Here is a 27,635-nt window from a genome sequence, read left to right on the forward strand (position 1 = left end):
TTTCTTTTTCAAATCTTGCATGAATGTTTAACTTTAGTACAATGCAATCTTTTAGAATCAGTGGGCAAGGGTCTCTACCTGTTGGGTTCCACATTAGTGTGCCATACTATTCTAAAAGAAGGGAAAAAACCTCTCTGACATTGTCTGGAAGCCATAAAAGCATACCATACTATACTCATTTCCACTAATAAACTTAAAAGGAACACACCCCTGAACCACTATGAGATTTTAATCTAACTCTTTCTGTAAACTGTACCAGCCTGATTTGTCTGATCCATGAGCCATGCAAAAAACTTCTGAGTTATTTTAAATCCTGACCTGCAAGTTTTTATTTTCAAGACATTTCTAAAAAGGAAGCTAAACTGGTTCAAAAGCTAGTAGACAGTCTTAAAAATATGCTGCTAAGACAAATTCTCTTTGCTTATAAAAATATTCACAGAACACAAGAGAAACATAATTCATATTTACATGTAATTACACTCAAATATTTCAATAAAAAGAATACTCTCTCATTTGTTAAATCAGGTGATGATACTAACTAAGCTAATAGCATCAGACCTGAATCAGAAAACTTTTCTTACCAATGGGAATGTCTTCGTCGCTTTAAAAATAACTACTTGTAAAGCAGAACAAAAACTGGTGGACTCAGTTGCAGTAATACTAGTTTTGAATGGCCAAGATTAGGTGTATCACATTAAGAAAAGCTTAGAGAAAAATGAAAGATGGGGAAGTTGATATGGGCTATTACAACTGAAGGATAACTACACATTTCAATCAAATGAAGCTCATAATCAGGACAGATGGCTAATTCCAAATCCCAAATACTCCCATGAACATGTCCTGCGGCCTTCATGCCAGCATGACCTTGAAGATTCTGGTCATGCTTTTACTTGATCTTAAAGTACCACTCCAGATCACAAAAGAACCATCATTTACTTTTGGGAATATTTTATGTGCTTAAGCATACAACTACAAAGCAACCTCTCCGCAAACTTCTGGGGTATAAATGTGGAAATTTTTGAAGTAAATTCAGAAGACACTACAGTTATAGACTAAGATCCTCATCCCAAATTTTTATTTAATTCACTGCATAAGGAGACAGACTCAGTTTGTCCAAATCAGCCAGAACAGAAGTAGAATAACAAAAGACCAGCCAGCAGAGTTCATTTGTAAACAAGTCATGCAGTCAATGGACACCCAGTGAAACGGGTTTCTCTACAACGTTATATAAATGTTTAACTATGGATTGCTGCATCCATATAAGGCAAAGTAGCCAGTGTCTGATTAAATTGGTAGTAAAAGGCATGCCATTCCTTGAGCCCTGGAACATATTGAGAGAACAGCAATTCCATCAGAACACACTGCACAGACTCTCCTTTCCTCTTGTCTCTTTTCTCTTGTTAGGTCTAGGTGTCTTAATGTAGACATGAAAACAGCTATATGGGAAGGAAAAGGGAAAGTATTGGAAGTAGAGGATGGTATCAGTAGCCCAGTACTAGCATTCAGAAGAGGACAGAGGATGGAGACAAACCAGGGAAAAAAAAAAAAAAAAGAACCAAGAAAAGGACAACCAGGACCTTAATGGTTAAATACGAGGATGTAAGAGAAAGAGGGAGAGAGAAGAAAGGATGTCTAACTTGTCTGAGAAATAGAAACCACTGAAGTGAAGTAAAAATCTGAGATGAAGAAATTGCACTTCAGATGAGGAACAGCTGAAGAAGAGGCAGAAGGCAAAAGAGAAGAAGCAGGAGTAGTAGAGATGGAGAAAGAGGACCTAAAAGTTTGTGACAAATAACGCATTCTTTCCATGGGGGCAGGAGTCTACAGCAGAGCCCAACATTTTAAGGAAACATCTTTTCACTTTTGTTATTATATGTCTATGAAGTCTACTAACAGTCTCTTACCCACTCACAAAGTACTGACCACCTGTTGTCAGAGTAACACAAGTTTCAAATGGTATCTCAAATTAGTTGTCCCTGTGTGAGAATCTGCTTTCCTCTGTTTGCTTTGAAAACCCATAGGAGTACACCCAAAATATTAAAAGCACATTAAGTTGAACATATTGGTGCCTTCAAACAGTGTAAAGTCTCAATTCAGCCTTTTGGCATTCACATTCCAGTTCTAGTTGTAATCACAGAATGACTCTTTCTGTTTCCAAAGGACTTCTATTGTATTTTGGACGTAAGCGAGATCTGAGTGATCTGAATAATAAATACTATAGAGGGGGCTGTTTTCTTTAAGACCTTCCTCTACTGCAGATGTTGGAGAGGGCAAATAGACCAAACCTTGAGAGGACAGAAGAGGACTCTGGTCCTGACTCCTTTAGCACTCACCAGAAAGTGAAGCCACTGGGAGACATACTTTATGTCTTTAAGTACTTTAAGTACTCTTACCTGAAAACTTACTTCAGGAGAGGTAGAAGTTTTCAAATACAGAGGAAAATCAACAGATACCGTTAACGCTAATCGCAGTGGGCATTGTACACCTCACAGAGGTACAGTTAGAATAAAACCGGCTTAGTATTTGTGAGCAATAGGCACTGCGCTGACTTCACAGGAAAATAACATAAGGTTTGAAAACTATGCAATGAGTAAGACTGATGGCTACATACATAACAAAATATTGAACAACAGCTCATAACAAGTCAGATTCCTCCTGAATGTGATGCCAGTCCTGAGGGGGAAAGTTGACGAACAAAGAATGTACATCTCGCATATAACTAAAGTTGACCAAGCAGCGACTGCAAAAACAAGTCTTATTTTAGTATTTGCTAGCTTTGGAGTTTCCTATTTTTGCAATGCTAACCAGAAGAACTAGTTCATTTCAAATAAGCTATGAATGTGCTTGTGTAAACTTTCATTATGTGAAACACAACCAAGTTTTTGCAAGTGAGTATATAGAGCATGTGAACAAAGTATAGATAAGGTTTACAAAAAGCCACAAAGCACTATGACACACACCACTAAGTATTTGGCATCTACAAACAGCAATGAAAATCTGCATTTGGGCTGAGCAGGAAGTGGAAACTGAACTAAAAGGTGTTTGTTTAATATGAAAGTAATCCTGAGATTATTGTAGTTATTAAGGTTGTGACAATAAAAGTCCACCCATTCTGCAATGACAAAGTTAAAAAAGCCCTACAGCAATAAAAGGCATCACTCAACTAGGTCTATGAGAGCCCAGGAATAGAAATATGAATGACAGCACTATGCTAAGAAATCTGAGGCATAACAGGATAGGTTATTATTTTTTTTACAGTGAGAGTGATGAGACACTGGAACAGTCGCCCAGAGAAGCTGTGGATGCCCTATCACTGGAATTGTTCAAGGTCAGGCTGGTGGGGCTTTGATCAATCTAATTTAGTGAAACATGCTTCTGCCCGTGGCACAGTGGTTGCACTAGCCAATCTTTGAAGGCCCCTTCCAACCCAAACCATCCCAAGACTCCACAAGTGAACAAGTCTGACGGGTGGAAAACATACCAGTAAAGACTAGATAACATTTAATCAGTTTTATTTCTGGCAAAACCATATATGTAAATAAATGTGCTGTGTACAAAGATCTCATACCTTTTATACCTGCTTGAAACCATCCTGGAGGAGTCCTAAAAGAAACAGAAAAGAAAAATTTATTAACATTTTTCTTGTATTTGTATTTCCAAAATACTTTATCACTCCATAGAAAATGAAACCTGCAGTTAAGAACACACCTCAAACAGCTGCTGTACAACTCAGATTTGCAGTATTTTGCCGTCAGAAATAGAGAGAATACCAGGATTATTGTCACCATTATTGCTTCTGAACAACAGCTCAGAACCCTTAAACAACAGCTTCTGGTTACATCTCAAAACTGGATGCATTTACTCCATCCCCCAGCATCCAGAACACACAGCTTAACAAAACAATACACAAACTGCCACCAATACACCTTCGCTACTGTTATTAATACAGAAATTCTTGTGCACCTCGATAGCTATTCACCTGCTTGTCCAAGAGCAGCAGAGTAGAATTGTTTTAATTCTTCAACACCACTGCTGTCCTGGATGGAAAAACTGAAGTCTGCAAGTAGTTAGGGTTGAGACCCAAATCCATTTTATTAGGTATCAACTAGGCCATGGTAACTACAGGTATGCACTTTGCCATGTTAACACAGGCATTGCAATCTGGTTCACCTGTTTCTCTCACGTTAACTGAAGTGGTCTTCTCCCGGCCTTTACTGCTAAGCAAGTAGGCTAGAAATCTTTACGTGGATGTTATGTGCACTCAAATGTTAGACAGTAACATGTCAAGCTATGGTAAGTCAACATTTAGATCACTGGTTCCTAAGCACTCACAGAAACTTAATGCATTTTAAGTATAAACTTAAGGAATACTCTGTATGTCCTTTGACTGCTATGGGGAAATTATCTGAACAACTGAAATAGCACAAAAAAGAACACATTTTAAATAACGGCACAGATTTTAAATACAAGTTCAATGGCACAAGAGCTATGCATCTGGCCCTTCAAAAATACATAGATAGATTACTTGCAGATTACAGATTTTATCCTATTTTTCCCAGCTTAAGGGAATGAATTTTGCTACTTCTCGGATTTGAAGAATGTAGTAAGATGTTTTCACTAAGATTATATTTTGTTTGGGATGTTTTTGTTTGTGTGCTTTTTAATTTGAAAAAAATCAATTACCCTTTAATTCTAGCTCTGTAAGGATGGAAATGGAAATGAAAAGAATAGTGGGGGAAAGGGCTAATTTATTTTTAAGCAATCCCTGAAAAACACATGAATGCATTAGGCACAAACAAGAAAACCTGGAAGACGTACATTTGCATCAATAATTCTCTGCTTGTAGCTTCCCAATACTAGCCTGATCACATAGGAAAAACAAGACATGTTTTGACTCATATTTGAGGGCTCAGATTAGACAGAGTAAGCCCACAAATATTTTTTAGGATGTTGCAAGAAGAACATAAACCAATTACTTTATTAGTCATAGACAAAACTCCCCCCAGCATCAGCAATTATTGGGTAAAAAGTCAGGGAAGAGTATTTAAGGAGTTAATGAATTGAACAATTGCCTTTATTGGAAAAAATAATGGCAAAGCATGAAATTCTGTCTATTTATGATACTAACAAGAGACAAAGGAATAAATGTGTTCTCAAAACAAGATGATCAACACATTAATGTCTTTGTAAGTAAATAAACTAGCTAAAAAATAGGATTACAAGAAACTATTTTATTATTAAAAAAAAGAAAAAGTTGACAAAAGTATTTGTATTACAGAAACAAAGGTTGATCTTGAAATACATTTAATTTTATGAAGCATTTTCAACTTTTACAATATACACCACACTTCCCCAGAAGAACAATATTCAAACTTAAGTCATGGAAATTATTTTAAGAAACCAACAAAGTGGTGTAGAATTGCTGTTTGAACACTAATAACTATTATATCATTGTTGACAGCATCTGAAAAGTAGCAATTCACAGCTATGAAATAGCAACCTAATTTCCCCTCTGAAAGCATAAGGAAACAGAATTCTAAACGGTACCAATGCTACTTTTAAAGTTAAACGTCATAGCAGTAAGGGGAGGTTTCTGAGGACTGGAAGGAAGTAAATGTCACTCCTATCTTGAAGAATGAAGACCCCAGGAACTACAGGCCAGTCCTTACCTCAGTCCTGGAGTAGATTATAGAACAAATCCTGAAGGACAATAACATGAAATCTGCATGAATATACAAAGGAGAAATCATGCCTGGCTGGCTTGCACAACAAGATGACTAGCTCAATGGATAAAGGGAGAGCACATGATGTTTATATAGATTTGACCAAGGCTTTCAAGCACCTTCCCACATACACATAGGCAAACTGCTGAAGTATGGACCACGTAAGATGACTGTGAGGTACAACAAAAAAGTGACTGGACTACTGGGCCCGAAGGGTCATGAATAGCAGTATGAAGTGCAGCGGGACGCCAGCCACTTAGCAGAGGTCAATATAGAGGATGGTACTGTTTAACATTTTCATTAATGACCAAATGACGGGACAAAGTGCACCCTCAGCAAGTTTGCAGATTACACAAAACCTGGATAAACAGTTAATAATACATTGGATGGCTGTGCTGCCATGCAGAGGGACACTGGTAGGCTGGAAAATGGACTAATAGAGACCTCATTAAGCTTGAAAAAAGGGAAATCTTGCACCTGGGGAGGAATAATCCCAAGCACCAGTACATGCTGTGGAGCAGTTGGGAAAGCTGCTGTGCAGAAAAGGACCTGGGGCTCCTGGTGGCTACCAAGTTGAACATGAGCCATCACGGTCCCCTTACAGCAAAGGCAGTCAACTGCATGTTGCCAGCAGGTCAAAGGAGGTGATCCTTCCGCTCTGCTCAACCCTAGCAAGACTACAGCTGGAGTGCTTAGTCCAGTTCTGGGGTTCTCAGTATGAGAAAGACATACTGGAGTGACCCCAGCAAAACGCCTCACAGATGATTAAAGGTTTGGAGCATCTTGACACACGAGGAGAAGCTGGGAATGCTGGGAATGTTCAGCCTGGATAAGAGAATACTCAGGAGGTATCATGCCAATGTGTATAAACATCTGATGCGGTAAAGAAGACAGACGGTTCTCTCCATTGTGCCCAAAGAAAAGATGAGAGGCAATGGAGAGAAACTGAAATACAGGAAATTCAACTTATAACCTAAGAAAATTCTTTGCTACTATGAGATTAACCACTGGAGCATGTTGCCTAGGCAGGCTATGTAGTTTGTATCCATGGAGATAATAAAAACCCAACTGGCCACAGTCCAGAGCAATCTGCTAGAGTTTATCCTGCTTTGTCCCAAAGGGTTGGACTAGAGACTTCCCAAGATTCCTTCCAGCCTTCAATGATTCTGTGCTTCTGCTCTGCTTGTCCAAGTCTTCCACCTGCATTCAACATCTGGTAGCTTCAGAGTATTTCATTCCACCCTCTAATACTGGTATCTAGGGATTTGCCTACCTGATCTTCTACATACAGAGGACTAACAGCCTGATTTTTTGCTTTAAGACAGTTAGCAATGAGCGAGACGGTGACTCAACTCTGACGTACGTGAAGAGATTCAAGTAATTTCATCTAATGTGTTAAGATATTTGTTCATTGTATACAAAAACTGAAATGCTCAGACACAGCTTTTGGTGGTCACGATCTTGGAAACACCCTGGTCACTCTGTTAGCTATAGACAAGCGGTTCAAGTCCCTTCCTAAGCTTAGATGAAGCAAGACAGACACATACGGGACCAGGTTAAAATTTTGCCTACATTTCTGTAAATGAAACTCTTGCCAATAAAGTTAGCACTCTGGTCTCTAAGCCTCCTCAGTTCTTATCTTTTAAACAGCTGCTTTTTCAGGAAAGTGTTGATGTTATGGCCATGCTTCCTGATGAACATAACCCTCTGCTTACAGAGTATGGCAGAATTCACAAGAAAGGGAGAATTTGCACAAGATGTTGCAGTCTGGTGAAGCCCACACACCCTTTTACAAAGAAATCTCTGGATTCTGGAAGCTTGTTGTCTACTCTAGACACCAAAGGGCTGCAATGTATGCACCCTATACCCTCAAATTTGCTAAGACCTTTTCACACAGTAAATGCAAATACAAGCTCTAAAGGAATTTACGTACAGACTTGCACGTAAGTCTCAACAGGAGACTTCTAAAACTTCTGCAGAACTATTCAGAAAAAAAAAAAAAGAAAAAAAAAAGCTGGGAAAGCAAACAAATGCTCAGGAACAAAGTACATGGCAAATACTCTCATTTGCTAACAATGACAGCTGTTAAAACTAAAAAAATCAATTAACTAGCACTTTGTAACAGATGGTTCTACAGCAAGCATTTTTTATTTTTAGTACTAAAACCAACTATGTACAAACAAGTTAAAAATACATATCTGATGCATAAAAGCAATTTCCTCTGATTAGTAAATTAAAACTGCAGATTTGGTAAATTGTGACTCTTATTATTTTGGAATCTCTAATGTAAATACAGACCAATCATTCTTTAAAGTGATGATGTAAGCACCAGGGAAATATATTATTGATCTTTCTTCTCATGTTATGAAATTTACTTTCTGTGTGTTATGTATCCAAAAGTTGTTGGGAACAGGAATATATGTAGTTACACTATAAATAGTATTTTGTGTCTAGTAATCAAAAATGAATCTAAGCTTTCAAGCTAATCAGAAGCTCTTAAAATGAGGCAAACGACTCCTATAAGGAGAAAAAGGAGATCCCTCTTCTGTGAAGAATTAACCAGAAAGCAGATGATGAGGATAAATAAATACATATGTATATGTATACAAATCTTGCTTATACTCCTTAACATTTTCAAGCTTTGAGCTTTAACTTGTGTTTAAAAATATCTAATCATTACTATAAAAATGCATAATTTGTCAAAATGATTGTTTATGAACAAGGAAGAGATCAATTTATTTGGACAGCTCCCTTTAAAAAACGAAATTCTCTTTACTGTCTGTGGAAACCCTGAATGGAAAAGCAATCAGTAAATAAGTAACTCTTAACAAGTACTCTAATGGTTTCCCTCAGACTGGTGAAAAAATACTGCTGCTAAAGACATCCAACATCAACAGCTCTTCAATCAGGGTCGAAATCAATAACTCACTCCAATGCAGTATTGCAAAACACGGCTTCAAAATTAATTTTACATCTTGCTCGTGATCTCTGGCAGCTTTTAACAGTGTACATTACTGCCAATAAATAAATAAATAAACAAACAAACAAACAAATAAAGTAATGTAGCCTTGCTTTTGCTCCATCTCAAATTGGAGTTCAAGACTACTGCACCCTGACACATCAGCATTGCTGCACAACACTGGTCATGCTCCCTTTTCGTCATATCTACAAAAGTGTGTAGCCACATATTAATTCACAACAGTGTGTGCTCTAAGTGAAAATAACCAAGGAAAAAGCAAAAGATTTTGCCTCATTCCACACGAGCTCCTTCATCTGTTTCACCACACAGCTTAACATACACACACACACCTCCTGCACAAGAGAAAGAACGAGTAGAGGCAGAAAAGGCAGCTGAGACCATTTCCATTAATAAAACCATTTATTGCCAATTAAATTTCTTTCTAAGTAGGATGTAAGCAACTTTGCCAACTCCCCTCTCTGTTCCTGGCTCATCTTGGTATAACATGGAGATCACACAAACAAGCTGGTCATCAGGCTTTAAATAAATAGAGTTGTCTGTGTTTATAGTTTTCTGACAAAGATTTCCAGATGTTAAACCAACCCTACCACTACAAATCCACTAGTTAAAATGCACTAACGAACATTGTTTTTAAACATGTACAAACTCTGGAGTCATCTGGACTATGAAAACAGTTCACTGGAATTTTCTGAAAGACAACTTAAAAGGTTCAGAAACAATTAAAGCAAATCATCTGCATCAAATCAGGCTGCTAGGGTACACTGGCATATATACTGGCAAGTAGAATACACGCAGTGTTTTAGAATTTGACTATATACTAGTGTAAATTACAACCACATAATGATATGCCTGCAACATGCGAAGTTCAATTTTGACTGAAATTAAGCCACCAAAACATTCTTTCATAGGCAATCCAAACATGGGCTTCCTACAAAGTTTCCTATACATTCTTTATGATGTGAGCCAATCCATCTCCAGTGCATGATGGAAGGAGACCCGTTGCTGGGGTTTCTTGCCTTTTTACATATCAAGGAACAGGTAGATTCTATCTCCATCCAGCCAAACAAATTAACTCCAATCTTCTTCACGAGTTTTACCTTGATTAATTTTATCTACCTTCCATTGTCATTTCCTTGGAAATTATATATATTCTGCAATGCAGACTAAGTTTCATTCAGATACTAAGTGAGGCAACAAGTGAATGCTTGCCAACTGAAAGGCCATCTGATCCTAATACCAACCAGGAATAACTGCAGGTATGAAAAGTAAGAGGAAGAAAGGTTAAATATGCTTCTTCCCCATTCCACCAAAATTCCCCAAAAAGCAAGTATCTCTCAGGAGCAACAGCCATGGAGATAATATTTACCTTCCAGTCTTGATTCTAAATCTCTTTAAAAACTTCTAGAGATGTTTTTCATGGAATGCAACACAAATTCAACTTGGAATGTAAATGTTTTAAAGCAGCAATTATATTACTTAACTACTTGCACCTTGGCAGCTGTGCACTTCCTAAATCTATACTTGGACAGAATACTTGTATGTACAAAGCCATCCCAGGCTCCTTCCCCTTATTAAAACATAAAATCTTGGCAGCTAGGTATTTCCAAGATTTGTTACATTTTATTTTCCTAAAGATGACCTTAAATACTCTTTATTCACCCAATAAACCTCTCTCATAAGCAGCCATTCTAAAAATGAGCATTTATGTCTAGAACTGTTAAAAAAGCAAGAAGTTATCACCACCTAATAATCAGATACAAAATACTGAAACAGGAACCTGGTAAGATTAAAAAAAACAAAAGCTGATCTACTGTTCTTAAATAGCCTGGAAATATTTTTCATATTTTGATCTTCTTTTGACTTGGACTCTGTCAAGCTAGAACCAACACATTTTAAAAGAGCCTTGTTTAATTTACATCCCATTGATCTTTTCAAAACTTGCCATAATGAATAACACAGTACAGAATAAAACTTTGAGCGGGAAAAAGACATTCTTATATTCTGGAGATTAAAATTCAATTACCAGAATTATTTTGATATTGTGGCACCCAGATACTTAATTCCAGACCAGCAATACAGAACAATCTCATTCATGTGAAGCAGCTGATGTAGAGAAACAAAACCTAGGGAAAAACAAGCCACAGAAGAAAGGGAAAAAACCAGTTCTTTTACCTGTGCTAAAGAGAGGAAATTTAAAGTTAATGTGCCCTTCAGCCACTTATTTCTCAAATACCAGGTGACTGATTCAGGTAGGCATTTGCAAAAGTGGAAAGGCAATGGCATTACAGTCCATTCAAGGATGATGTTTTCTTTAAGAAGAAAGTCTTAAGAGAAAATATAAAGGTAAGTTCAATAAGTAAATTAATCTTTCAGAGTATCAGCCTATAATTTTTTTAATTGAGACACACACATCAAACGGAAGATCTAAAGAGAATACACCTCTCCAGATGTACAGTAACCTAAAAATAGAATAACAGCAGTTTCCTAGGCTGACTTAGAATTTCTCCAAGGCCATTTCACTGTAGCTCATATAAAGTCCACACATCTCAAACAGGTTCCAGGCAGTCTCTTTACCTCCTGACTATGCAAACCTTCAGGGGGAAAAGTGATTCAATTTCTCTTTTCAAAAAGGAACTCTGAGAACATGTCATTCTCTGTGATATGTTTGTGTTTCTGGACTGTGGATGAATGATGTTGTAGGTGAAAACACTGCAGTTCTGTTTACCTGATGGAGCAAGGCCTCAATGAAGTACCATACAAATGCAAGATGCAAGTGCATACAGCTTGTTCACGTGGCAGTTCTGCTTTTTGATAAGTCAGGAGCGATGAAGACAACCACAAAAAGAACGCCTCTTCCCAAAATCTTCCAAGATCCAAGGGTACCTATGAGCTCTGGCTCAGCACTGGCCTCACCTGGCTCTCGCAGAGCGACTCAAATGTTCTCATGCACCATCTGCCAGGGCACTGTACCCTGCAGACACAGGCGTACCCGCTTATGAGCCCAGCAGAGTGGGAAATGTGGTTCCAAGGCACTCCAGTGCCTCAGTGAAGGGCCAGCCAGGCTGCAGCATGGGCAGCAACATTGAAGTCTGCCACAAATGAAGTCCGTCATTCTATCCTGACCTACTGAAATATATTTGCATCACATTCCCAAAAGTATTCCAAAGTACACACATTATTAGATCCTAATCAAGTCACAAGATAAAATCCAGCTGTACCAACTATTTCTTCACTATCAGACAGGTAGTTAAATCAAATACATTGGTACACCAATTATTAAACTGTGGCGCATTTTTAGGTAAGTCTTATCTCGTATCATGTTAATTTACTTTAAAAGTCTTAACATAAGGTTTTTGATCTGCTTTTACGTCATTTACAATTGCAAAAGCATGAAGGTTTAGCATGAAGAAAAATTATTAAAATATGTAAGTTCACAGTGGTCCTTTGTCTAAAAACCAGTATGAACTATATCTAGTGCTTAAATTTTTTGGGCCACTTCACAGCCTATTGGATTTACAAACCTGTTTGCATTTTCATACAAACAAATGGGGGATTTTAGAGTTTATTAGTTCTTATAGTTCACCAGTATCTCTAAATCAGCTTTAGAATAGATGTTAATAACACAGCATCACAGAACGGTTAAGATGTTATATTACATACTTGGATATAAGTATTTTTATGTATCATCATCTGTTAGATTGTAGCATATTGTTTTCATATTGATTGACAAACATAGTCATGTGACTTAAGTACGTTTACAATGTTCTAGAGGTTTCAAAATTACCTATAACTTGTAAAGCAAAACCAAATTATTACAGATGAGAATTTGTTCAGAAGACACCAACATGAGAAAAAAATGAAAGAAATAACAGTGAAAATATTTCCACCTAGTGATCGATCAGCTAAACCCCAAGGGGTGGGGTGACACAAACAAGCAAACAAAAAGATTGGAAAAACAAATCTTAGCCAAGGAAAAGTGTCCTTAATTCTTTTCACTTACTTAACCTTAACATTATCTTTTTACAGTCTCATCTACTACCTTTAATTATTACATAATTAATAAGGACTTCAAACAAGAACTAACATAGACATGCTAAAACACCTGGGTACAAGCATTATGAGTTACTCTTGTGAAGCCAAAGGAATTATGACTCATCTCCCTGTTTACATAAAGCCAGGATGTCATGGAGAAACACTGCAAGAATGTCTAGGGAATTAAATCAGGCACCTAACAGGAAGGTAAGTATCCTCAAATTCTACCTATGAAGAAATCTATCAAGGACATTAGGTGAGAGGAAAAAACTTAAAGAAACATCTGCAGGTAAACCAAGTAACTCCCATGGAAATCAAGCGTCATCAGGAAGACAACAGCTCCCCAAAATAAGGAAACTAGAAATACTCACTAAAATATATGAACAGAATTTTTTTTATTTTATTCATTACTCTCCATTTCTATGCCCAAGCAATATTGATACTAAAGAGCCAGAAAAGTTCAGGACAACCAGTTAGGGACTGAGGAAAAAAAACTATGAAGGTGCTGATTAAATCAGGCTGACAAAGCCTGATGAGGTCTCAGGTGACTCACTGACACAGCAGGGATGGAAAACTGCACAGAAAAACAATGATTATAGGTCACATATGACCTTCATGGATCAGTGTTAAACACTCAAACTGAAAATGTAGGTTTCCTAAAATTCCCTGAAAAGAAAGGGAACTTGAAAACACTTGCACAAAGCTCCCAAATGTGTCTGTCAATGTCTGTCCCAAATGTCAATGTGTCTGTCAGTCACAAAAAAAATAAAGAAGCAATACACTGCCAGAAACCAGAGGAAAACCCCCAACATGCAAGCAAAAAGCACAAAATCTAAAATACACAACCCAACACTGAAACAGGAAAACATTTTAAAGATAGAGTTCAGATGGACATAAACCTTTATGGCTTAGAGAAATTAAGAGGGTAGTGTCGGTTCTTAAGGGACTTTTTCAACCTAAATGATTCTATGATTCTAGTATCTGAAACAGAAGAGCTGCCTCATTATATGAAACCCACAGCAAAAATGATAGCAGTGAAAACACCACAGAATTTGCTGAAGTACTTTATAGTAAGTGTAAATATTAAGTTCTGCAGGGAGCTATGTGCATAACCACTTTACAACACACTAGCTTATGGGTCCAGACACACCAACAGACAAGTTTCCCAAAATTATTTTTCTAACATTTTACAGAGCATTACAACTTGTTCAACCTCACCTTAGAGCAGCTTGCACATCACATACTAGAAACACAAGTACTGATAAAACCAGCTCCTTCCGTGGAACTAGTTTAACACAATGAACTATCCTGCATATTTCTACTTGGTGCTGGTTCCAAGAAAAAAAAGAGAGGCCCTTATTGGTTAGTTTACCTGCAGAATGGACCTGCCAGCTTCTACTAACAGAATGGTAAATTGAGGCAAGACAAGGCAGAGACTATTCTATCCCTCCAAAGACAAGCAACACTGAGCTGCCACAACCACGCTCCAAAGCACTCGACCCCAGCGGGTGTCCGTAAGAAACAATAATCTGTAGTCTTCCCCCAGTCAGAAGCATCTGAAATAACGCGATGGCTGAACTACAACCCAAAGTGGTGTTTTTGTAGCATGAAACCTAGGTCTGTGTTACATAGCCCACTGTGTTGATTTAGGGCATGCAGCTCTTTGTCAGACAGCAAAAACTTGTAATGTCCTTGTAGCACTACACAAGCAGCCCAACCTAGTGCTGTGACGTTCATAATACATCAAAGGACTAGTTCCTGACACATTATTCCTCAAAGAGTCCCCAGGTATGGTACTGGAGAGCACTAGGTAGCATGAACCAAAACCATGCCAGAAAACCTTGCTAATAATTAAGCCATAGGCTCTACCAGCAGCATAGCGGTTGAGCTCACACCCAGGTCTTGCTCTTTTTAGCAGCATAAACTTAGTCAGACTGTCTCCACCAAACAACTCTGAATTCCAGATTCCTCCTCCCTCCTGAGCCATCACATTAATCACGCCAGACTACAAGCATATAGATAAGCAGGTTCCCCATCTCTCCCCCATCCTCACACCACTATGGAACTGGAATGTGCAGTTCTAAACGCACGAGCACACCTGACTAACTACAACTGTGATAGTCTCTATTCAGGATGAATAACACAAATGTAGGATCTACATTATAAAATTATTTGACAGCTATTGCTACGTGTGTTTCTGCAGTGCTGTATAAAATTCCTTGCTCTAACAGTGTGCAAGTTGTCTCCTCTCTCCACTTTGCACAAAGATATTCCACAGTGATCCACTTGGTCCATGTAGGTCCCTTGCAGAAGCAAAAGGCCGTCCTCGCCCTCTGTACACACCCTACAATACTTATATCTTCATTACCTAGGCTTCAGACTTTTTCCTTGCATGAGAGCAGTATTAACTAAAATTCTCTCTAGAAAGGAATACCAGGAGAGTGCAGGAATCGGGAGTAAGACTATGCCTTAGAGAAGCTTTTGAGATCAGTCAGGCTGTGTCATCTATTCATACAAGAAGATACAGTAGGAAGTCCTTCCTTTTTCAAACAAATTTCTACTTACCACAGGACTCTTCTTCCCACAGAAGCTTCAGCTGCAGTGTATCATTATACTCTGCCAGATCACATTTTTTTCCTCCAATAAATTGGAAAAGAAAACTCAGAGGAGACACCCACTTAGACAGCATCATTTTTGACAGCTGAACAGAATTGACATATTGACTCTTAGAGAGGTAAAACAATCTTCTCAAACCACTGTTCAGTTAGCCGAGTTAAAAAGTGATGCCCATCCGAAAAACAAAGCATGTGGGAAAGAAAATAAATTCCTTCAGATGAGGCCCCTGCTGACTGCTTAAAACATTATCTAGGAATCTGAGAAACTGCTTCCTTATTCTTTATTGCCTAAAAAGCATCCAAATCAGTGTTAACACCAGATCATGCTATTCTTGAGCAAAACTTCAGGATTTCAACAGTGAAAGAAACCAAGAGTGCAACAATGAAACAAACACCTGCTCATACTGCCTGAGCACATAGCAGCAACATTTACAGATAAAAAAGAATTAAACTAAACACAGCTCTCCCCGCCCCCCACAAATAAAATCATAATGGAAGGATCACAACTGAATTTGACAGAAACCACAAGGAAGAAATTATACCTTACACACCCTGCTTCCCACATGGTCTACGCAAAGATTTTAAAAGTACTAAAAGAGTACCAAAAGAGGTGCCAAATCCCTTGCCGTTCCTAGGCACAACAGTGAATATAAAGCAGGACTGAGAAGCCTCTACACTGCTTTGCTCTCAGATGCAGGCTTGATTCAGTTTTAGCTTTCATGCAGGTCTTGTGATGAATAGCTGTACATGTGCATAGGTACACAAACCAGTATGCAACTATAGGAGACTTCAGGGGTACATTTAACTTTATTTACTGGGAGTGAAATGCATTCCCAAAATAAGATTTACAGCTTAAACCACTTTTTCACTGAATTAAACTTTACTGAACACAGACGTTAAAAAATAAATATTATTTTGCATTTCTTTCTAAGAAAGCGAAAATTTGCTTGTCAAAGGTAATCAAATCTATACTGCTGATGATTAGCCACTGAACACAAATGATGCCTTCCACAAAGAAATGGAAAGATCTCTCTTTATGATCAGTTGTTATGAAGACAAATGTAAATGACCATGTATTAGTATTTCCCTATGAGAGCGGAATTCAGATGGCTCAAAATAGGATGCCCAACCTGCATCCTGAAGGCTACACATTGCTGGCCACACAGCTTGATCTGACCTACAGCCAGTTTACAGCCACTCACTTTGCCTTTGCTCTCACGTTAGTAACCACCAGCTCTTAGCTTCCTTATTTCTTAGGGACAAAGGGATTCCTGATTTCACTTGTAAGCACTTTCAGAGAGCAGCAGCATTAGACAGTGCACATGCAATATGGGTGAATCAGAGTTGCTGAGTATGTGCAGATCCTTTGGGAGCATAAAACCCACTGAATACGCATGGATCAGCAGCACTGCACATTGGCATACGTATACTAAATTTGCTCACAAGAGGAGAAGAGGACAATTTTGGCAGAGAAACCTGTGCTGCTATAACAATGCCTATGACATAGCCCATTCAGCTGAGAAATCCAGGCTCCACTGTTTCAAAATTCAGTTTCTATTAAAAAACACACACATAAAAAATTTACCTAAAAACTAGAATTCTCATTTTTGTAAAACAATTCACTCAGTGTCTTTAAAGCCTGCAGTTACACCAGATAAGAACACCATGTAACGTTATTATTCCTAAACTCTGAGAAGTTACCTTGCAGATTAATTTAAAAGCTACTACATGGAGTAGTTTTGGTTCCAGTTTCCAATAATACAGATAAAAGCACTTAAAGAAAATTAAGTCTGCAAAGTCAATCAATTCATAACACATCAGAACATTGTCGATTTACTCAACATTCATTCAGATTCTTAACAGGCACATGCATCGTGATACTGCCTTTCCTGTCATCACCACACAACTTATTTTTCCATAAGAGCACTTAGCTGAACACAAAGATGAGTATTCAGTGAATAGGGTTCAGTATTTAGCATTTCCTTGCTTTTCACAAAGTGCACTATGCCTTATTTACTGATACTAACCTACACGAACTGCTCTGAATACATGCCCACATTGCTGAAAACTACCTGAGAGATGACCTGATCATATATCATCATGGAAAGATGGAATTCCTGTCTTCCTGTTTTCCCTATACAGATCACAGGAATAATTTGAGTCTCCTGAGCTATACCAGCCATAGCAGTTAAATATCTAAAGCACCTGGTTCATATCATCAAGTGTACAGGGTAGCAAATTCCCTGCAACTGATGTCACTTACTTTAGAGCACTGCACAAACAAGATTGACTAAATACATTTTTATCCAAATTACAGTGATCTTTAAAGTATTCAAATTCTGTGTTAAGTATTAAAAATCCATTTTATGGGCACATTTTTAGACATATAATCAGATTTTAAGTCTTTCTATCACGTTCACTATTAGTGCTTTGTGAATACTAATGACTGTTTTCATACCATCTCTGTGAAGTGGATCTTCTTAATGTTCTTAATCTGCAAATAGAAACCCCAAGATTAACATCATCTGGTAATTAACTGTCAAATATTGAAGTCCCACAACAGGATTTGGCAGAATTACATATGACTTCATATGCTCAAACACAGCACTTCCCAATTTACACGTTTCTGTACTTCAATCACATTTCATTTACTCATTTTTTTTACATAATACCAGTATCATAATCACATTACTATGAAAAATTACCCTTGGTGTAACATCTGAAGAAATATAGCATAGAAAATAAAAGACATGCCTTTAATACATGGCCTGCAGCACAACTGCATTTCCTCTACAGACAGATATTAACACCAAGTAACATCATGACAATATACTTCGAAAAGAGAAATTATTACTCTTGAATGCATGCAAACAGTTCTCCTTTGAAAGACCTATATAGAACCTAGATGCAAAGAATCTTTGAAAAGCTGTAGTCAGGTATTAATACATATGAATACCATTACCACACACTTTGGATAATTAGAGTAATTGCAAAATGATGCTGTATGACATTACACTGCTGCACAAAATAATAAGCCAGGAAATGCTAAACACACGGGTATAAACTGCAACGTGAGTTGAGAGGCTTATTTGGCAGCACATTCCTGGCATACGATTAAAGTACAAAACTCTGGGGAAGCTTGTGTCAAGCAGATTTTCAGTTGCGTTTCCTAACGGAGATGCATGTGATAGGGGTTCCCTGCGTTCCTCACAGTTTGGCACACAGCTAAGAAGTCAGTGGAGACTTTTACTCCCCAACTTTATTTTATGCATTGCTTTAAGCATAGCTTATAAGGTGCCTCTATTCAACATTTACAGCTTTGTAACACTGTTGTGCATCAACGCTTCAGAAAATTTCAATGTGTTGGTTCACTTCTAAAGTAAAGGATGGTATTTAAGCCATCAGAACTGCATCAGATGTGGTTTTCCTTCAATTTTCATAGGGTCTTGGATGACTTATGACGAAATGCACAAGTCATAACAAAAAGGTCATGCTAATGAATCAAGTATAGATTACTTCGGCAGCTATCTAACCTTTTCATTACTGCAGTTAGCTACAATGAACCCAATCTTCTGTGGCACGATTTTATAACTATACCATTAGGTGATGCAGATTATGTAGACATTTCATCCTATGCTCACCTCCAATCAACAGGAAGGATTCTTTCAAAGGTACTGTGTGATTTCTACACTAAATACAATGAATATCCAAGCATCCAGCGCAAGCTAATCTGTTGCAGAGAATAAAAACATGCATTGCTACTACAGGGAGGAGCGAGAGCAATCCAAGACATGGGAATACTACTATGTATGCAAGTCAGTGTTGTGATCTGAAAGCTAGAGCAACTTTTTGCTGTCTTGGATTAACAGCTCCACAGAAATTCAGCACTAGCAACAAAAGTCAGCCTGTCTACCAATGCACATAAACTGAACTGATTCCAAGAACACGATACAACACAGAGTATAAAGTCAAGCTTCAGTGCTACAAATGAAGTGACATTTTTTGTCTAGCAAATCTGTTTAGTGTTGTTGACCATGATTCCATGTGCAAGCTTAATCATCTCAGATGTAGCTTAAAAAGTTGTATCTTGTATAAAATAATTTGGTAAAATTCAACCATCTTAATTTCTTGAAATTCTTGTTGCTGCACAATCTAAGAGCAACACAGAGAATCCAAGAAATATGCATTACAATTGCATACATAAAGAAAATGAATGGTTGGAACAAGATGATCACAATTTCTAACTAGAATGCAAGGGTCTTGAAAGAGGTCCTGAGCTTTGCAGCAGTGCGTAATGCACAATCAGGTACAGCAAAACAGTAGTGTAACTTAACAAAAAGAGTTAAGTCACGTTTCCCTCTGGAGTCTCAAACTCCAGAACACTTGAGAAGCAAAATTGCCTTATCAGTTTCATGCCAGCAACACAAATTTAAGAGCAGGTTTCTAGCAGAGAGTTCTTCAGTAGTCATTTCAGACACAAGAGGTATTGGTAACTGTGACAGCTATGATCTGCAGTTTAACTTGTAATTAAGTAATAGATTGGATAAATTTTGCTGCTGTGTGACAATAACGAAGTTCAGCATTCCCTTTTTATAGTGGAATACTCTAAATCATTCTCATTTTTATAAATTGTTACTTTTCACTTGAAGGATTCAGAGTATTTACTTCCCAAAGGTTGAATTTAATTATCCAAGTGACTCAGAGCTTCCCCTTTTCACGCTCACAGGCACAAAAAAAAAGGTAAAAAAAAGGTATCTCACACTTTCTCTAACTGAACCCTATCTCCAAGTTAAGTTAGCAGCAAAAATCATTCCAACATGCCTGGTCCAAGTTTTCAAAGGAGAAGAAAGGATTCTGCCCATTTAATTTTAGATGCCTACATCTGATCTAGTGAGACCCCTTTTGTCCTCACTAGGAAGAAAACCACAGATCTAGAACACAATAAACCCCATCCCCATGCCAATATAAAAAATAACTCTGAAGATCTCAAATACCTTGATGCTTCTTGGTGCTTTTGCCAATACATATTTACTCAACACCTCCCACATCTTACACTTAAATGTTGAACTGTTCACAGCTGATGAAATTCTCTGCAGTGTGTTCCTACAGTGCACAGCACAACAATTAGCATTACAAATATTTAGCTTATTTGTAAGAGTTCTATGCTTCATTACAAATAACATTACTCTTAGACTGCACACTCACACACATCAGTGAGTAGTCCACAGCACGGTGATCCATAAGCTGAGAACCACTGAACTGCAGCATTAAAAATAGAAGAAAAAAAAATCAAGCAAGGAAGGCAGAGCAGATATAACACTTCTTTTGTGTTTGGGAGTGGATCTAGTGTTGACTGACTTGGTGAAGTGGGGCTTTCCATGTTATCTTTTCCTGAAGTTAAGTAACAGTTCTGATTGTAATTGTTTTTCAATGTTTATAGCATTGACAGACCTATCACTTTCCATATCTCCAGTAAAAAAATATTGAGAAGTTGATTTCAGCCAAGTAGTTCTGCTTCAGGAAAAATACTCTGAGATATGGTATGTTTCTTAAACAAATTGTGTACCTCTGTGCCTTGGATCAAGAACATAAAATTCAGCCAGAGTTTTCAAAAACTGCATTTTGCCCGTGAGAATTGTAACAGTAAGTTCTGACAATGTTAACAGACAACTGAAACATCAGGTTAAGGACTAGAAACAAAACATGATTCAGCAAGGTATTTATCCACCATACATGAAGTCAATATTACCTGTTTTGTTTCCTATAACTGTCAGAGTAATTCTGTATTTACAAATTTAAAAAAATGATTAATAGAATGGAATAATCAGTCCACCTATACACATCTATAACATATCAGTCCATCTAAGCACATCTATAACTACAGAAATGTATTCTACTTAGTGAATAGAACTAGAATACATATTGGTCAACGGCAACTAGAATTGACTGACTTCTTGAATCAAAACCAAATTCTACTTTTAAGAACAGAATTAGGCTTAACTGTTGCACAGAGTAGAAACTAAGTCATTACAGCTGAAACCACACTGCTGTCAAATTCTGTTCAAATCAGGCAAGTTCTAAGTCTTCTAATAAAAAGCGAGTTGACAGAGTCACTAATAAACTGATTAAGTCTTAACAGCTACAACTTTCTACAGTTCCATCTGTTCTGTGCATGTGCCACCATGGGTCTTTGCCAGATCTGAGCACTGAGACTCTCTTCTGTATTGTCAGTGACAAGACACCCCTGCTGTGCTCCGTCAACAAAGAAGTAGTGCCTGTTGGAATTCACTGGTGACAAACTTGGAACTGTGTAGGACACAATTAATACAGACAGCCTGGTAAATAGAAACTGAGATTGTTGGTCAAGAAGAATAGAAAATATGGATGAAAAAAACAGTGCATGGGAACATAGCCAAAGCATTATGTGCTAATACCACGAGGGGAAACGAGAAATGACAACTTCCAGAATATTTGTTGAAGAAGTGAAAACGGAGTCAACACAGTAAGAAAAGAGTCTAACAAACAACTTCGAAAAAGTATGAAAACATTTCAGAATGAGGAATCCTGCCAAAGAATGTGCAAAGATAATACATCAAGTTATAAGAGGCAAACTCGGAGGAGACAGTTTCTCTGCAGAAATATTTTTGTTGCTGTTCATCACAGAAAAGCACGGCAAGGGTCTCATCAGAACATTTCTTAGAGAAAGACTCAAAGGATCTGTTTTAAACAGAAGCACTCGTATAACTTAAAAACAAATTTGCAAAATTTGAAAAAGCTAGTTGCCAGAATTAGGTATTTATTCCTTGAGGTTCAAAGGAACTGTTGAAGTTACTGAAAAATAAAAAAGATAAATACTCAAGATTGTTTATAATCTCTCATTTATAATTGCCCTAGTATCAGTGGCAAACATAATCACTATCTTTAAGGAGATTCTAGAGTAGGTGAGAGAACGATAGACCAGTAAGCTTGATATTTACACTGAATAGAGGGATGCTAGTAAATCTAAAACAATTAGGGAATAAGGGGGTAAATACGATATAGCATGGAAGAGTCACCAGGGACATCTGTAAAATGGTTACACTTCACAAATCTAATACAGCTTTTTCAAGGGTAAAAATGTTCAGAAGAGGATTTTTCAGGAAAGCATTCCCCAAACCCTCTTAAAGTAATTAATTCACACTAGAATAAGAGTCAATGTTGTTCTGTGAATAAATCGCTGCTGAAAAGACAGAAAATAACAATAGGCCTTGATGGTCAACTTTTGCAGGATGAAGTACTCAAAAGAGATCTACAGGAACCTGCTTTGAAACCTGTGCTTTTCAACACATTCAGGAAGGACATGCCCAGAGATGCTACTCAGAACAGAAAAGATGAGGGTCAATTGTGCAAACAGGCAGGATTTCTTTATTGGGAGTGGCTGACAGATGAAACAGGAGATAAAATTTAGTGTATGTAAGCACAAACCAAGACAAAAAGGTAAACACACTTCTTAATTTACATAGGCATCAGCCTTTGAGCTGGTTACTAACACTGACAGATAAATCCAAGTTAGACTTAAGTTAGAGTATATTTGACAAAAAAGAGTAAACTCTGTGCTCAGCAGACCAACAGGCAGATATCAGGAATTTTCAGGAAAGAAACACAGAACAAAAGTCACCATTAAACCACTCTACAACTGCATGCTGTGCTGAACTCTTGTTTCCTGTTCTGTTTCCTGATCCCAAATAAAATATAGTCAAACTGGAAAAAGTAAAGAATGTTATTGAATATCTCCTGTACAAGGAGCAACTAAACAACATAGAATTCTTCAGTCAAGAGAGGAGGCAGCTGAGAGGGGTCGTGCTCTCTGTGACACATGAAGAGGAAGCAATTGTTCCCCCTGTGTCTTCCACTGGGACACCTTGGTGAAATCACGTGCAAACAGATGGCAAATGACAGATTCAACTTAAACAAAAAGACTGTTTTTCACATTCCAGGCAATTAAGCTGTAGACTTCTTTGCCATAGGCTTTTATGAATGTTAAACACGTCCACGAGTGCATCCAGAACACTAAGCTCTGCAATTCCCCCTCTGGTTCAGGATATCCCACTGGTAGGTTGAAAACTATCACCATGTGCTTGCTCTGTTCATATATTTTTTTACCTAAGCATGTACAACTGTCTCTGTTAGAGGCAATAAACAGAGCTAGATGAACTCTGTGTGTACAGCTGTGTTTGCGCATGCTGTGAAGTAATAGAGGAGGAGAAAAAAGCCCGGCTAGAGACGCTAAGGGCACAAAAGGAAAGAGATAGAACATTCTTGATTTGCCACACAGTATGCAGGAGGGGTCTACAGAAACAGAATAATTTAGGTTCGAAAAGTTCTTTAAGATCGAGTCTACACATCAATCTAACACTCACAAGTCCACCGCTAAACCGCGTCCCTAAGCACCACATCTTTTGAATACCACCAGGGATGGTCACTAAACCACGTCCCTCGGCAACCTGTGCCAGTGCTTGACAACCCGTTCAGTGAAGAAATTTTTCCTAATATCAAGCCTAAACCTCCCCTGCCATAACTTGAGGCCACTTCCTCTTGTTCTGTTCCTCCCTGCTTGGGAGAAGGGACCAACACCCACCTTACTGCAACCTCCTTTTCAATAGTGTATACAGGACATAACTGGCAAGGTTTTGATGGGGCAAGACTGCAGGACCAAGTATAATCTGTGGCAAGGTGACTGGAGAACAAAAAAGTTAAGAGGTTTCAAAAAGGCAAGAAGTGTTTTCCTCGAACTGTGTTTGCTTGTTTCAATACCAGAATCAGTAATTAGAAGTTTGAAAGTTGACAATAAATAGAATTGGGAAATCAGGTCCTGATTTGAAAAGCTTAACATCAATCAACTGACTTTTCTAAAAGTACAAGTATTTTTCACTTCAGTCTCCAAGATTCCCTTCCTCTTATCAAATGAGTGTTTGGCGGACCTAAATACCTTTACCATCAAAGCCGTCAGAAAGAAACAAGGGATTCCATTCTCAGAACCAGGTCAAAGTAGCGTTCAGTTTGGGGAACGGAACCCCATACTCGTTTTTAGTAATGTGACAATGCCTGAATTTTATGTTGTTTCTATATTGGTTATAATCTACTGTTAAGTCGGAGTACAAAGAAAAAGGTAGTATGAGTTTAAAAATCAAGTACAATATCAAAATAAGCAAGTGTTAAGGTCTTACCTGTAGTAAGTATGAGCCTGGGGTATCTGCACTGGAACTCTCATTTTGTAACGTATTCTGCTGGGTAATAGCATCCTCTTTCTTTCGCTCCTTCTGCCCTGCTTCATCATCTTCATATTCATCAAGGCTCTAAAATCAAAAATCTTCAGTTACAAGACAGTTTTTGTATGTTGCTTCACACCCTTCCCGTACTTCATAAAATTCACGCACCAGTGCATTTTTTCAAGATTTAATTTTACATTTTAGAAAAAGGTGTAATCAAGTGTTTCAGTGGGTTTTTTTAATATATCATCGCCAACACAAGAATAAAGTTTGACAACTAACTGCTTTTCCTTAAATACAAAAAAAAAAAGAATCAAATCAAGATCCCAGCTGACAGAGGCCCAGCCAATGTTAGAGTTCACTGTCAATTCAGCTGTGACCAGGAACATGGACTCTGCCTGAGGTTCTTTCCATTTGTACAGTTTTACAATTTCATTTGTCATAAGCAACAATTTTGTCCCTACATTGGAAATTTTGAGGAAGCACAGAAGAGGAAAAAAAGTTAGCTGTAATCTTCACTTAATAGCTCATCTTTTTCAACACAGTGGCATCTGCTGAGATTGAAGTATCAGTCTGAATTGCCCGTATTAATTTTGGGTTTGGTTTTATCATTGAAAGTGTTCTATTAAGAATTAGTCATTTTTAAATTTGTTGGACAGACATTAATTACTAACACTTTATATTAACATAAAATATTTTTGCTCTTCATCACAAATGTTTCATACTAGATTTACTGAAATAGTTGATTCAAAAGGATTAAGATTCTAAAGCACTGAGTACTGACAGGTGAGAGATGGGAAAATAATGAAGTGACAACAACAACTGCCTCTCTTCTAGCTCAAACCCCCACTGAGGCCCAGGTAGGAATGTGGGGACTCAACCAACTTTGGACTGAGTTAGCCGTGTCTAAATCAATGTATTAGTTTACCATGTACAAATTCATATAAATAAAAACCAAAATCTCATGTTTAGATGACCAACTTGAAGAAGACAAGAAGTTTCAAAAAAATCCTGACCATAACGTCAAAAGCTGCTTGCCAGCTCTCTGCATCAAAACATGAGGTGTGTGAGATCTACAAAAAAACAGGGAACTAACCATGCTAAGCAGAAAAAACTAATCAGTCAATGTGCAACAGCTTGAGAAACGTAGAACAAGGCTCCAAGAGAACAAAGATGAATGTCAAATTACTTCTATGTAAGTTTCAAATACACAAAAACCAAAATTACCATTCCCAGTCTTAAAAAACTGACCATTTCCAACATCACCTTATCCAAAGGATGCAAAACTAGTCAAAAGCACATAATGAGAATGTTGGAATGTAATATTTTTTAAAAAAAGATATCCAGTGTTATTCACTAAGTTAAAATCACAATAGCATATAAAAAACTAACTTTGGTTGCTGCAAAACAAGCACCATGGTGACAGAAGTGCTAGAAAAGTGACAAACTAGAAAGGCATATGTTTCCAAAAGTGAACATAAGTGAACCTGCATAAAGGCCACTTCAATTTTCTACAGTAGCACTTGTGGTAGAATCCTAATGCAATTTGACCAATCTACTTCTAACCAACACTGTAATGCAACTCCTGTAGACCTGCCTACTTCTACCACTAGGAAAAGGCATACCTAAAAGATTATTGCAGCTAAATCATTATCCATTCAAGAGCACTTCCAAGAAGTCATCTTTTCAAATAAAATAAAGAACAAAGTTCAACACTTTTGTATCTGAAGTCCATTTTTAACAGCGTTTAGAAAACACTGTCAGAGCACGTTCTAGGAGATGAGCTTTAAATCAACATCCTCTACCTTTTATAAACAGTGAAACTTAAAATTTTTGGTACCATAAACTCAAGTCTGTATCCTAATTTATCCCACTAATAAATCCTAATAATCCATTCTGAAGTGACAAAATAAAAAATAATGAGCCACTACCACAACAAGAAATGCAGTGATCTCCAGCTTTTGCAGAACCAGCCTTCTTTAGAAAGAATTATGAGGCTCACAGAAGGTCCCACATAAATTAAGACTAATGTCATGCAAATGAAGAATGATACCAAGTTAGAAAAACAGGAAAACTTTCAGATTGTTCTTCCAGACTCCAAATTGTTCATGTAAGAGAACGAAGATCCCAGATAAACTCAAAGGAAGAGATAATCTGACATGAGTTTGGAAGAGCAGCCTCTAATAAATGTAGGAGAAAACTGAAAGGAGACAGCAGAGATCAGTAATCTTCATGCACTCTAAAAAGCTCTGCATTTACAAGGAACAACATTCTTTAAAGGAGAAGCATAAAGCTCAAATTACAATATTGTAGGTAAAAAAAGTCTTTGTAGTGACTAAGCAGACAATTGCTCTTTTCTTCACAAATTCTCTCCTTCTCTCTTAGGTATATGCTTATCATAAGACTTCCAGAGACCATCAGCATTCCACAGAAATATTTCACTCTGAATACAATTACATTCATAAGGAAGAATGTTCTCTCTTTCAATGTAAGATCACCTGCTACTAACTATTCTCTTAGCAGTTTTGGACAAGAACAAAATGTCACAATCTGATATGAAATTTCCAGCCACAAAATTTTACACATTTTCAGTTAGGATTTGCCAGCCATGCCTATTCCCAACCTTTCCCTTCTTCTTAGGAAGGTCCAAGATCACAAAAGGCTGCTAATTAATACCACCAAGAGGTATTCAACACCACCTCCACCCCTTCACCCCCCAGACAATTCATACTTCCAAAGTTAAAGGCTTTCTTCCCAAGCACAGAACAGGTAGCTAGGCAGTTTATGTAAATCTAGTTTGGAGCATATGACCTGTGCTTTAAAGGCTACTGGGGGCTTGCTCCTGTTTCAGTTCCCTTCACTGGAGCAGACCCTGAGCCAGCTGGGGCCAACCCAAGTTTGAGTTTGGCCCCGGGTGGCCAATGTCTTCCTGCCCTGAAGCAGATCATTTGTCACTGCCAAGGGCCTTCTGTTGTTCCCCAAATGCATCAGTTATGTTTCCCCTTCCAAACATACAGACACAAACATACTTGCATAC

At 37.7% G+C, this 27,635-nt stretch overlaps 2 protein-coding genes across 2 annotated transcripts in view; one reads left to right on the forward strand and one right to left on the reverse strand.

The window, feature by feature from the left end:
* RPS16 (ribosomal protein S16) overlaps window positions 1-27,635 on the forward strand; it is a 383,184-nt gene that overhangs the window by 107,865 nt on the left and 247,684 nt on the right. The window lies entirely within an intron of this gene.
* The window catches only part of PAWR (pro-apoptotic WT1 regulator), a 75,883-nt gene that overhangs the window by 12,241 nt on the left and 36,007 nt on the right, over window positions 1-27,635 (reverse strand). Inside the window, exons 2-3 of the mRNA XM_069858189.1 lie at window positions 24,557-24,685; window positions 3,569-3,603 (exon numbers count right to left, since the gene is read on the reverse strand). Coding sequence (XP_069714290.1) covers window positions 3,569-3,603; window positions 24,557-24,685 — 164 coding nt within the window. The remainder of the gene's footprint in view (window positions 1-3,568; window positions 3,604-24,556; window positions 24,686-27,635) is intronic.

This window comes from Phaenicophaeus curvirostris, chromosome 1 (assembly GCF_032191515.1).
Source record: "Phaenicophaeus curvirostris isolate KB17595 chromosome 1, BPBGC_Pcur_1.0, whole genome shotgun sequence".
Classification (NCBI taxonomy): Eukaryota; Metazoa; Chordata; class Aves; order Cuculiformes; family Cuculidae; genus Phaenicophaeus; species Phaenicophaeus curvirostris.